Source organism: Mytilus galloprovincialis, chromosome 9 (assembly GCF_965363235.1).
Source record: "Mytilus galloprovincialis chromosome 9, xbMytGall1.hap1.1, whole genome shotgun sequence".
In the NCBI taxonomy this organism is placed as follows: Eukaryota; Metazoa; Mollusca; class Bivalvia; order Mytilida; family Mytilidae; genus Mytilus; species Mytilus galloprovincialis.
Genome location: NC_134846.1, coordinates 90,044,469 through 90,058,656, shown reverse-complemented (window position 1 = coordinate 90,058,656; position 14,188 = coordinate 90,044,469). Strand labels below are relative to the sequence as shown.

The 14,188-nt window shown below is 32.7% G+C and overlaps 1 protein-coding gene across 4 annotated transcripts; it reads left to right on the top strand.

Annotated features, from left to right (window-relative positions):
• Window positions 1-329: 329 nt before the first annotated feature.
• Window positions 330-14,188, top strand: LOC143046309 (D-erythrulose reductase-like). 4 transcript variants are annotated; one of them, XM_076219409.1, is made up of 8 exons: window positions 330-426; window positions 1,183-1,327; window positions 2,796-2,893; window positions 3,696-3,850; window positions 4,850-4,892; window positions 5,813-5,977; window positions 12,585-12,802; window positions 13,880-14,188. In XM_076219409.1, exons 2-8 carry the CDS (start codon window positions 1,276-1,278, stop codon window positions 13,896-13,898), a joined length of 750 nt encoding a protein of 249 aa, XP_076075524.1. In that variant the 5' UTR covers window positions 330-426; window positions 1,183-1,275; the 3' UTR covers window positions 13,899-14,188. The 4 variants fall into 4 exon arrangements, with proteins under 4 accessions (XP_076075524.1, XP_076075525.1, XP_076075523.1 ...); XM_076219410.1 differs by lacking the exon at window positions 330-426 and adding an exon at window positions 554-654 and having other exon boundaries at window positions 12,585-12,693; XM_076219408.1 differs by lacking the exon at window positions 330-426 and adding an exon at window positions 554-654.

Genomic DNA, 14,188 nt, shown 5'->3' with positions numbered 1-14,188 from the left:
TGAGCTTGAAGCAGAACTTATTAGTACGACCAACCCATTGTAGCGATCTCATTAATGTTCTCCATAAATTAATCAAAATTAACATCAGTAAGTCGAATGTTTAGTTAATTTTTTTATTCTTCAAAAATTTTCCGACTCCGTTTAAAAGATCATTATAAAAGGAGGTGTCAACAAATGAAGAAATGGTCCCAAAAGTTCTTTTTAATATAGATTAAAAGGAATTTAAGACATACATCAATGCAATAACCACCCAGTGACACACTAACCTATGATTTAAATGTAGTATGAATATTTGAGAATTAAATTACAACAACAAGTTATTATTAAAGATATCTTTTTTCATGAAAGACTATATCAGTAAAGACAATCATGACCATATTAGTTTAAAGAATGATTAAAGTTTGAAAGGACTGATTCATCCCAATTGTAAGTAGTAGAACTATTTCAATTTGATTTCTCTAGTGTATAAAAGATATCAAGAATTAGAAGTGTCACGATCTTATCTTATAAAATTAAAAAAAATAAAAAAAACATTTTGTAGTTGGTTAGTAGGCGACAAAACTACACGTTGTTTTCCGATTGTGGTAATTATAAAAAAAAAGTTTGCCAATACTATTTACATGTATCACGAACGTTATATCCGTATTCGACAAGGTAATAAGTATATGCATGATTATAATACATAGATAATTTTCACTTTGAAATTCAACGTATTTTTTTATATTTTTTATTTGTTCATTCATTTTGGTATGTTATTTGTAATAAAAAAAATCCAATATCAAGGTCACTATTAATATTGTATTGAATAATTTTGAGTTGAGGTGCATACATTTTATACTTGTTCATTATAGGCATATCATAACAAACATTTCACACAATTAACTAACACAATTTTCAGAGGATTCCGGAATTTGATTAGTTCTACAACTATGGGCATTTTATTTTATCACATCGCCTTTGTCTTTAGATGTGTCTGGATGAAATTTTTTTAGGCGTTGATGAAAAAATAAATATGTCGATTTATTAAATTGAAAGGAAGGTGACACTACTTACAACTGGTTTTTTTATTAGCGTCCATCAGTTTAGTATGTAGTGTGTGTTGACATATATATATATTTAGTATTGTACTTGTTATTAAATTGTTAGACAATAAAGCATACATTTATTTAACCCTATATGTAGATAAAAGTGATAGGTTTCCTTGAAGACAGTGTGTTGAGGTCATCCCTTTCTTGTAGTTAAAAAAGTGTGAAACAGATACATTAATACTAGAACATGGCGATGCAATTTGATGGGAAGAGAGCTCTCGTTACCGGTGCTGGGAAAGGTAAGTGTATTTTGAACTTTATTGATGAGGCTATAAATCGAAAAAAATACGTAAAAAGTGTCATACATAGTAATGCCCAGTGATTCCCCTTTTCTTAACCTAGTTATATTACTAAACACTGTGCTTGTTGTATTCTTCTGCTTGTCTTCATTAATATTTTTTTATAACATTGTGTCTTAATCATATTGAATCACTTGTTATCATTTGTATGTAATTAATATTGACTGTTCTGCTCCTTGGGGGCGCTTTGATTAGCAATAAAATATATTTAATTTGATTTGATTTGATTTTGTTATATTTATATACAGGTTTCTCCTAACAAATATATTTGCCGTATCATAAACTTAGTTCCGCTACTGTTTTAGTGTTTTTTAATATAAATTTGGGATGGGGATCGGGAGGCTTAAACTGGTAGCATGTATACATAAATGTAGGTCATCGTAATTTTTTTTATGATGAACTTAACACTCAACATGATAGTATAAGCTTAAAGCTCTACCCCGCCATGCTAAACAAACATGATTTATGAACAGAATAACAAGAGAAACAAATATATTTATACAAAACAAACAACAATCAAATATAGTTCACACTCCTGACTTTCAATAGGCAAAGACAATGTGGCGGAGATAATCATGCATGCGACTGTTTAATTTTCAACCAAATCCGAGACAGTGGTATCAGAACGCGATTGTTTTTGAAAACGGTTTGACTCGTTAGAAAAAATAAAAGACACAAAAAAAACAAGCTACAGAGCTCACTATTAAAGGTAGTTCAAATATAATTACAACTGATAACGATTTTGGAATGTCATGACCTTTTTCAATGCCAAATCTTAGTATCAATAGTATACTGTAAATCAACTAATCAAGAGCGATTCATTTTTCGTGTTTTTTTGCGAGTATAAAAATAACGCGAATAATAATCGTCGCGATCATGGAAAAATTAGAAACTTTTATTTAAAAAAAGTGACTGCAGGTAAAGTTTAAAATTAGAATCAATGAAGAAAGGAATGACGAAATAAGAAATATTTTACTGAAAGAGCTGAAAAGAGATAACATATTTCATATATGTGATATTTCATATTTCATATATGTGATATTTCATATTTCATATATGTGATATTTCATATTTCATATATGTGATATTTCATATTTCATATATGTGATATTTCATATGAATATATGTGATATTACAATAGTTGTATGCTGTTGTGTTTGATTCTAAACTTATTTTATTCAGTTAGATACGAAAAGCATTGAGCACAGCCTTTGAAAGCTCTGTCCATATTACATTATTGTGTTTCATCATTAGTTGACAGGACACGTGATTTTTAAGTTGCTATGATAAATTTATTTTTGTCCATAAATTTGAAATCTGATGTTTTAAAATTTTGAAGACTTCAGTAAGAACTTATATATTATTTTATTTCAAAACCTATGACATTCTACTGCGATATAAATTTTAGGATTTGGTCGAGCTATTGCGAAAAAATTAGCAGAATGTGGAGCAGAAACATTTGCACTTAGTAGAACACAGGCTGATTTGGATAGTTTAAAATCAGAGGTAATTAGATAGATGAAAAGATAATTAGAAATAGATTCAGAGGTAACTTAATATCAATAGATAATGTATATGAATAAATTTCCGAAATTATTTGTTTTTATACTTAAATAACAGAATTTTTCTTATACCTGAAACGACAAAAAAAAAAATCAAAAATATTTCTAATAGTTTTATTAATCAGTCGTTTGGAAATACAGAAATAAGAAGAAAATCCGCCCAATTAATAAATCGTCTGGCACATTTTATAAACAAAAAGGATCAATTCTATTAAATTAGAAGATCTATCGAAAAATAGTGTTATTTCATAGCAATTAATATACGAACAATCTCTTGCGTTTATTTGTTCTGTATTCCTGTCATGAATATTGTCATTTTAGTGGTATTTGTAAACGTTGCCATACAAGCGGGAAGTTTGGCTAGCCATACAACCAGGTTCGAGCCACCATTCAATCTCAAACTGTCCTGTAACAAGTCAAGAGTTAGAAAGTTTTCATCAGACAGTCCGTTCCTATGCAGGTTGGAGTATATTTTTTGTTGTAGCTCAGAGGTTGTATAATTCCGTTGGTTTCCTCTTACAGTCAAGGTGTTTTCCTCATTTTTTGTTCGTGACCTGGATGGATTTGGGTTTGCTTAATCATGAATTTTGAATATTGAACAGCGGTATACTAATGATGTCTTTATTTAGGTACAAAACATCAACGTGTAAACATGGGCCCGAAAGACTGGGATAAACCAGAGAGGAACCTAGTAAGATTAGACATATAAACCTTATGGTTAATAATACTGTTGTTCATTGTTTTAGGTACCAAACATCAAAGTTATTAACGTAGACCTACAAGATTGGGATAAAACCAGAGAGGAAGTCAGTAAGATTGGTCACATAGACTTACTGGTTAACAATGCTGGTGTATTTAAGAAGTCATCATTCATCGATACTCCAAAGGAAAACATTGACATGTAAGATATTAAGTATTCTATTAAACTAAATTTCACATATTATTGTAAATGTAAGTTTTATTCTTGTATTTCAAAGAACTTAATAAGATGACGATTCAAGGTTGAGGAAATTTACGGTTTAAAGTTTTGGAATCGAAACACATGAATAAGATGATATGAATGACGTAGTTCGTTTCTGTGTGTTGCCTTGTCGTTTGCTTTTATTACGCTTTGATGTTTCTGTTGTTTCGTTGTTTTCTAATTAAAGTGTAATTTGTTACCCGGAGTTGTTTTCTCTCAGTCGATTTATGACTTTCGAACAGCGGTATACTACTATTGCCTTCATTTAAAGACTTTATTGCATTGTAATATAAATTGAAATGATACAGGTTGGATAATACATCATAGGGCTTAAATTCAATCTGTATCGGTTCATGCGTAGTATACTTATTTGTTAACGTAATATTCAAGCTGGTCTTATTTACTGATGGAATCTGATATTTTTTATTAGGCATTTATTTTGATATTTTTAAGTTTGAAAAAAGACAAAATGTTTCTTTAATTCCTCTTGCTTTCTTAAATAATAGTTAAATAATAAAAAAAACTTCATTACTTAGTATTCGTATACCGTTCGAATATGTGTCCCTTAGTCATGAAAAATTGGTCAGAAATGTACAAATGTTTTATCTAGTTGGTTAAGACAGGATGTGTTAGAAACAAAAATACTAGCATAATGTCAGCAGGTAATCAATACATTATTATTTGATGTGAAAAGTTATTAAAATTCCGGCTCTTATCTTAGGATAAAACATACAATTGCTTTCGGTATTTGTAGAACACTGTATACACTAAAGTATCACATGAAAAAGTTTCACAAAAGTTGTGAGAGAAAGATGAATTAGCTTGTATAGTTCTTATGTTGGCGAGTTATCCAATGTATCGTACTATATGCCCAGTATAAACTAAATCCCATTGAAACTTTATAATTATCTGATCCTACTTTTCTAATTTCGATTACAGGATATTTGACATCAACTTTAAAGGAATTTTCAATGTGTCTCAGGTAAATTTAATAGAGAACAATAAAGAGCGATATTTGTCATAAAATGAAAAATTCTCTAATTTGCCGAATGTGTTATCTGTTCTGTCGTATGTTTTAGATTTAACCTTAATTTGCCCAAAATACGAAAATTAAATAAAAACTGGCTTATTTTATATGACTATTAAAATGCTTCAGCAATAACATGGTTTAAATGATACATTGATTAATTTATGTTGCAATTGATATCAAAACCTTTTTTATGGCTCTAAATGCAAAATATGCCTAGTGATGTGGTATGAGTGCCAATAAGACAACTCTCCATCCAAGTAACAAATTATAAAAATAAACCATTATAGGTCAAGGTACGGCTTTCAATACGGAGCTTTGCCTCATCCCGAACAGCAAGCTATAAAGGGCCCTAAGAATTACTATTTTAAAAGCATTCAAACGGGAAACCCAACGTTCTAGTTATAATCTATATAAAAACTTAGGAGAGTTGCAAACAATTGGAGCAGGATTAAACCTTTTGATGGTACCAAACCTTCTTCCTTTTCTGAAACAATAGTATATCATCAAAACCTATAAAAACACACTATAAAATATCAATTGGAATGACTTAACTTACAAATTTTAGAAAATGAAGGCAACAGCAGAATACCGCTATTTGAAATTCATAAATCGGTTGAGAAAAAAATTAAATCTGGGCTACAAACTAAAACCGAGGGAAATACAAGATTTTGTTAAGGAAATGTGCGACAGGCTAAAACATATAAAATGTACTTAGTTTGTCATTATGGAAGTTTGCTGAACTTTTTGTTACCAACAAACATTATGAAGACATTACAAATCAAACTAACCAATGAGAAAGCTAGTTAGATTGACACAGATTTTACGATGTAATGTTTAAAGCAGACGATTTTTTTAAGATGGATTATTTTTAGGTTATTGCTACGAAAATGATAGACAAAGGAAAAGGTGGAAGTATAGTTAACTTGTCAAGTATAATGTCTGAAAAAGCAGTAACTGACGGATGTGTCTATTCTACAACAAAATCAGCCATTGATATGTTAACTAAATGTATGGCATTAGAACTCGGACCTCATAATGTAGGTATAGCTCACTGATGAATTAATCGTTCAGGAAACTAATGAAAAGGGTGTTACTCGTTCTACTCACGCCTGGACTTTGTTCTATTAGTATTACCTAGTCTTTTTTGCAATTAAATTCCAAGGAGCTGCTATTCATACTGAAACATTTGAGTCAATCTAGTTTTTTTGTAGTAATGTGTTGCTTAATCTTGAGTCTTGAAAATAGTGCGAAAAATGGTGTTGGTCCTATTTACTTTTATTCATTGTGTAATCTCTGCTGTGAAGTGTAAATTATTGTTGGTCGTCTTCTTTCTGTAATGATATTGCTATATCATCTGGTCAATGTTTACGTTTATAGAGACTCCGCCTATCTTATCTTGAGTGACATTATAATAGTTACACGTGCTTAAAGTTCATTGACTTTATCTATATATAACACACTGGGGTTTTATAACATGCAGTTCTAAATCATGTAGTCTTATAATAAACATGTATTAATTATATGGATTAATTCAATTGGCCTCTCACGATGGTAACATAACATGGTGTCAGATGTGAAAACGACTTTACAAAAGTTAGAATAGCAAATGCTATCGTTATTGTTTGGTGGGGAAAAGATAAAAGAAAAAATGGATGGTCATTTTAAGCAACCACCAGAAATGGATTTTTCCCATGAAGACAACCTATCCGAGAAATGGAAAAGGTGGAAACAAACAATGAGCTTATACCTAGAAGTAGCTATGAGTGAAAAAACGGAAAAGGAACAGTGCAGAGCTGTTTTATATGTTATCGGATTAGACGGCCGAGAAATTTATAATACTTTCAATTTCGGTGAACATGAGGCTGACAAACTTCCAGTACTGTTGAAAAAATTCGAGGACTATTGCATCCCGAAGAAGAATGTAACGGTAATTAGACATCGTTTTAATACACGCGTTCAAAATTCGAGCGAAAGTATTGATCAGTATTTAACAGACCTGAAGTTAATTGCAAAAAACTGCGAATTTGAACACTTAAAAGATGGACTCATTCGTGATAGAATAGTTTGTGGTACGAACTCTTCCAGAGTAAAAGAACGTTTACTTCGAGAGGATGGGTTGACACTGGACAAAGCTGTTGGTATTTGTCGCGCCGACGAAGAATCTCGAAAACAGATGAAAACGTTGAATGAGGAAGAACAAGTACACGCTTTGAGGAGGAAAACTCAAAACCAAAGAAATAACCGCAATGAAGGCTACTCAAAGATAGGTCCGAGCAGACGAGATCACGAGAAGCGAGGGTCGAGTTTCAGTTGTGGAAAGTGCGGAACAACTCACGAGAAAAGAAACTGTCCTGCATACGGTAAAAAGTGCCATAAATGCAAAAAACAGAATCACTATCAGAAGTTCTGTAAATCAAAGTTTTCGAAAAGTGTTCACGGATTAGATGAATATTCTTCATGCGAATCGGACGGTGAAAATTACTTCGTAGGAGCAGTAAATAGAAAAACGGAAATCAAAGAAAATGCTTGCTTTACATCATTCAAATTGCAAGGTAAGACAGTACAATTTAAAATCGATACTGGTGCTCAAGTCAACATCTTACCGCTTTCAATTTACAAGAAATTGTCAAACGTCAAATTAAGCAAAACTTCCACTTCTCTTACTAGCTATTCAGGAGATAAACTCAAAGTTATAGGAAAATGTTCGTTGTATTTAAAAGACAAAAACTGTGAATTCTTTGTGACGGACACAAATCAATCTCCGCTATTAGGATTCAAGGCGTCAAATGAGTTAGGTCTTATTCATGTTATTATGACGGTACAAGCAGACGTTGACGATCCTGTCAAATCGTTTCCGAAAGTCTTTACAGGCTTAGGATGTCTAGAAAAACCGTACCATATCAAAATAGACTCAAGCGTCAATCCTGTAATAAACCCGCCGAGAAAGATACCCGCCGCGCTTCGAGAAAAGCTCAAAGGTACATTAAAAGAAATGGAAGACAAAGAAGTAATCCGAAAGGTCGACGAACCGACAGACTGGGTGAATTCGTTGGTTGTTGTAGAAAAGCCGAAAACAGGAAAGTTGAGGATTTGTTTAGATCCAAGAAATTTGAATAAAGCGATAAAAAGAGAACATTTTGCGCTACCAACAATAGAGGACATAACCACACGACTGACAGGTGCTAAATATCTAAGTAAACTAGACTGCAATAGTGGATATTGGCAGTTACGCATGGATAAAGAGAGCCAGCTCCTTACTACGTTTAACTCTCCATTCGGGAGGTATTGCTTCTTACGAATGCCTTTTGGAATTAAATCGGCACAAGAAGTATTTCAAAAACGAGTGTCACAATTGTTTGAAAACTTGAAAGGAGTTGAAACTGATATCGACGATATTCTAGTGTGGGGAACAACGCGAAAGGAACACGATGATAGACTTCGCTCAGTTCTTAATAGATGTCAAGAGGTTGGACTTACGTTAAATGCCGAAAAATGCAAGTTTCGAGTAAAAGAGGTGACGTACATTGGACATACTCTAAGCGCAGATGGAGTTAGACCCGATCAGGAAAAGATACGGGCTATCAAAGAAATGCCGGCTCCAACAGACAAAAAAGGAATACAAAGACTACTAGGGACAATTAATTATTTAGCAAAGTTTGTTCCGAATATGTCAGCAGTTACAGAGCCTATCAGAAAGCTGTTAAAAGAAGAAAATGAATTTATTTGGACACATGAACAGCAACAAGCATTTGAGAAACTAAAAGACATTATTACTAGGAATCCAGTATTAAGTTTTTATGATGTGTCAAAACCAGTTACTGTAAGTTGTGATGCATCGCAATGCGGTCTAGGGGCAATGTTGATACAGGACAATAAACCTGTTGCATATGCATCAAGGTCATTGACAGATGCCGAAAGCAGATATGCCAACATAGAAAGAGAATTACTTGGTGTACTATTTGGATTGGAAAGATTTAATGATTACACGTATGGTAAACACATAAATGTTGAATCTGACCACAAACCGTTAGAGATGATCGTGAGAAAATCTCTAGGGTGTGCTCCGCCACGACTACAGAGGATGTTACTGAGGTTACAAAAATATGATTTCTCACTGAAGTACATACCAGGGAAGGATTTAATAGTTCCAGACATGTTATCGCGAGCGCCGATAAAGATCAACACAAATAATGAAGTGGAAAATGATATAGAGTGTTTCGTGAACATGGTCATAAGAAATACATCAATGTCTGATAGAAATCTTGAACAAATAACGGAAGAAACTTCAAAGGATGGTACCTTACAAACACTGACCAGGCTAATAATAGACGGCTGGCCAGATGAGAAAAATGAGGTTCCCAAGGAGGTTTTTGAATATTGGAATTTCCGGGATGAATTATCAAACGTAAATGGAATTATCCTAAAAGGAGAAAAGATAGTTATACCAGCGAGTATGAGAAAGAATATTCTCAACAAACTACACGAAGGACATTTGGGAATAGAAAAAACCCGAAAATTAGCAAGAGACTCTATCTTTTGGCCAGGAATTAATGCACAGATTACTGATTTTATTTCGAAATGCAGTGTGTGCTTAGAAAGCAGAAGATCAAACTCAAAAGAGCCGATGTCAGAAAGTGAATGTCCGGATCTACCGTGGATGACAGTTGGTACCGATATTTTTTATTGGAACAATAACAATTACCTAATCATTGTCGATTACTACTCAAGATATTTTGAAATTGCGAAATTAGAGAACATACGTGCGTCATGCGTTATAACACACATGAAATCCGTTTTTTCGAGACACGGCATACCGACAAAAGTCCGAAGTGATTCAGGATCTCAATACGTATCAGCTGAATTTCGACAATTTGCAGAATCATGGGGATTCACACACACAGTGTCTAGTCCACACTATCAACAGTCCAATGGATTAGCCGAGAGATTCGTTCAAAGCGTCAAGAAAATGTTAAGCAAATCTAAACAGGACGGAAAAGATCCGTATATTGCCATGTTAAAATACAGAAATACGCCGTTGGAAAATCTTGACTCACCAGCTCAACTTTTAATGAATAGAAGACTGAGGACAACTATTCCGACAATAAAGAACCGTTTGAAACCAAAATGCGGTAATTTGAAGAACACGCAAACCAAAATGAAACAACAAAAAATGAACCAAAAACAATATTACGATAAAAGTTCAAAACCATTACCTGAATTACAACCGAATGACACTATTCGATTCCAGCACAAGCCGAAAGGAAAATGGGACCAAGGAACTGTTGTGAAAAATAATAACACTCCGAACTCATATGTGATTGAAACACCAGAAGGACAAATTTTCAAAAGAAACAGAAAACATTTAATGAAAACAAAAGAAGACAAAATCGAACAAACATCTTTAGAAAAAGCAAATGAAAACAATCACAACGACAATATAACCGATGAACAATCTACAGAACCATCGTCTGTTAGAAGAAGTGAAAGATCTGTCAAAAAACCTACTCGACTAATAGAGGAGTGTTAAATTCTTAAGGAAATCTGAGTAGTGCCGTAAGGGACAGAATAATGCCCTTGCTCAGATTTATCGAGTAGGAAAAGGCAGGAGAGTCTATCCTGACCTTACGTTTGTATGAAATTATTTTAAATAGATAATCACAATTTCTTCAAATTTGTTCATCAAAATTATTTAATTCAGTATACGTTTACTACTTATTCTAGAAAACATTTTCTCTATTTTCTTTATTGATCAACATGTGATTTTCTAAAGTAATTTCGTATGATCGTTAAATTGCATGCTGTTTGTAAATATTTATCGTAGTTAATTAGATTCAACATACAACACAAACTGGCTAGACTTTCAATGTGACTTAATGAACTGTGTTAAATTAATTGCTTGTCTCAAGAGGGGGGTTGTAATGATATTGCTATATCATCTGGTCAATGTTTACGTTTATAGAGACTCCGCCTATCTTATCTTGAGTGACATTATAATAGTTACACGTGCTTAAAGTTCATTGACTTTATCTATATATAACACACTGGGGTTTTATAACATGCAGTTCTAAATCATGTAGTCTTATAATAAACATGTATTAATTATATGGATTAATTCAATTGGCCTCTCACGATGGTAACATAACACTTTCCTTTTATTTATGGTGTTACCTGTGTTGTGTTGTGTAGTGTGAGTTATCATTTGTCATATTTCCTTTTTTTGCAAAAGTGTTATCTTTGTAGTTGTAGGTGAAATGTTTTTTTTTTTTATCATGGTGTAACTGTGTAGTACTGTGTGAAATGATATTTTATCTTATTTCCAATTGACTATGGTGTTACCTGTATTTCAGTCTTATTAAAATCAGCCCCACTGCGTTTCTAGTCTTTTTTATATAATTATTTATCAAAGGTACCAGGATTATAATTTAGTACGCTAGACACGCGTTTCGTCTACATAAGACTCATCAGTGACGATAAAAGGTATTGTAAAAAATGTATATCATATAACCTGTATTGCTTCTGAATAAAGTATCATTAGGTTTTTCCACTTTTCTGTGGAAAGACCTATTGTTTTTCCTCTGATTATTTTTTTTTCTTCCGCCTAATTTTGTTCTTGCGATAAATATTTGTTTCGCAGTATGTCGCTTAGATATTTGGTTTATCGAACAGTTTATGCGCTTTTCAAATTTACCCTGCGTAACCGAATACTTTTCTTTGTAGGAGTTATCTCCCCAAACACTGTTTTCCTTGTGTCCACGACTCCTTCGCAACCATAAAAGATTACGACAAATTTATTTTATAAAATTACTCGTTATATCCTTCGCATGATTTGTCCAATTTCGACCGAAGCAATATGAATGCTCCATATGAGAGTTATTTCCCCTTTTGTATTTGAAATTTTGAAATGTATTTTAAACTGGAACACCATAAATGATAGAGACCTAGGATCTTTTGATTTGAGGTCCTTGGTCCAAAAAAATGAAAATTAGGTCAAGGTCAAAGGTCAAGGTCATATTCTAATTTTTGAATTAAGCTTATTTCCACTCATTTCCAGAAACCGTATAAGATATCGACAAATTATTTTGACTAAATTATTAGTTGCGATATGTCGTAACTTAATAATTTTAGTTGAAATTGTGCGTAGACAATGAATGGGAGTTTTTGCCCCTATCATATCTAAAATTATGTGTAAAGTGATATAACTTATTAACCATACATATTAGAGACCTAGGGTCTTTAGATTTGAGATCCTCAGTTTGTGACCTTGAAATTGAGATCACGGTCATAGGTTAATTTGACGTTCTAGATTTTGACCTTTGGTTTAAATTCATATCTATACATCATAAAGCCATGTGAACTGTCTTTTTAGACTGATTTTTAATATTTTAATATCAAAATAGATATTAACTGGTGGAAAGACCTTCAATTGTTCTTCTGAACAATTGGTTTTTAATTATTATTATTTTTCTTTGATTCTATACTGCCACTTAGTAACTTCTCTCTTTTCAAATACGAAAAGGTATTCATATAAAATATTATGTATATTTTCTGACTTTTTATCAGCCATTAAATAAAAACTGTTTTTAGTAAGCAATTTGCTCTTGCATATTTTAAGATTTTTGTAATAATATGATGTTCTTATTTTAGATAAGAGTGAATTCAGTTAACCCTACTGTGGTGTTGACAGATATGACAAGACAATACCAAAACGAATTAATGCCATTGCTTGCATTGACACCAATGGGAAGATTCCCAGGTAAGAATAAATACAATCTACCCTACTATGGTGTGGACAGATATGACACGACATTACAAGAACGAATTAATGCCACTCCTTGCAATGACACCAATGGGAAGATTCCTAGGTAAGAATACATACAATATACCCTACTATGGTGTGGACAGATATGACACGACAATTCAAGAACGAATTGCTTGCATTTACACCAATAGGAGGATTCCTAGGTAAGAATAAATACGATCTACCCTACTATGATGTGGACAGATATGACACGAAAAAACAAGAACGAATTAATGCCATTGCTTGCATTTACACCAATGGGAAGATTCCCAGGTAAGAATAAATACGATCTACCCTTCTATAGTGAGGACAGATATGACACGACAATACAAGGAAGAATTAATGCCATTGCTTGCATTGACACCAACTGGAAGATTTCCAGGTAAGAATAAATACTATCAATTCCACTATAATGTGGACAAAAGTAAAATCAAAAAAATACTGAACTTAGAGGAAAATCAATTCAGAAAGTCCATAATGACATGGCAAAATTAAAATACAAAACGCATCAAAAACGAATGGACAAGAACTGTCATATTCCTGACTTGGAACAGGTGTGGAGTGTCGTTAAGTTAATTGATAAGACACAAAAGGAACCAACAGAATTTTTTTGAGAGGAGATGGAGGTTTGCAAAAAACAATATTATGTGTTGTGACGGCAGGATTATTGCATTGCTTTCAACAATCATCAAAATCCAAACCGCGAAAGCGGCCATCAAAGGCTCTAGCATGGCGAAACAAACAAGAAAATGAAACTATTTATCCGCAAATAAACAACGGCAAACGGGAACCATATACAACCTCTGAGTTGCTGAATTCTGAACGGACCGACATATTTAAAATGGTATAGGGCTTAACAATAATAAACTTTAAGTCCTAACCTAGCATTGGACAATGATGTAACAGGTGGACATAAAAACAAAAATAAAGTACCAATTTAAAAACCAACTACTCCTTATAAACAAATTATATTTCCAAGATTGAATTACCAATAGATACACACTCAACGAAATAAGTGTAAATTTGTCATAACCCGTCAAAAAACGCGTTTTGTACCCAAAATTATCGCACCTTAAATCAACCCACTGGCTTCTCGTCCACTTTTTCTGTATTGATGTCGTGTTTAATAACTTTTCATCAGAGATAGAAGACGTAGTTAATGCCGTTGTGTTTTTACTGAGTGATCAGAGTGGAATGATTTCTGGTGAATGTCTCCGACTTGATGGAGGATTAGGTGTACATTAATTACTGATAACGTGTAGTCATGTGTCAATTCAATGCTTAAAATTAACATGTCACATACATAGATCCTGTAATGTTAAATTATAATCACAAGTAAACATCAATGAAATTTAGTTATGACGTAATGAGATAAAAGAATATGATACAAACAGATAGTCTTATTACTTCAAATAAAGCATGTTAAAAAATGTAAAGACTAGTTGTGCAA

What these genes read in the sequence shown, in the direction of transcription:
- LOC143046309 (XM_076219409.1), top strand. Translation starts at nt 1,276, where the DNA reads ATGGCGATGCAATTTGATGGGAAGAGAGCTCTCGTTACCGGTGCTGGG. An exon ending in CGTTACCGGTGCTGGGAAAG is followed by an intron (nt 1,328 to 2,795) that starts GTAAGTGTATTT and finishes TATAAATTTTAG; the next exon opens with GATTTGGTCGAGCTATTGCG. An exon ending in TGGATAGTTTAAAATCAGAG is followed by an intron (nt 2,894 to 3,695) that starts GTAATTAGATAG and finishes TCATTGTTTTAG; the next exon opens with GTACCAAACATCAAAGTTAT.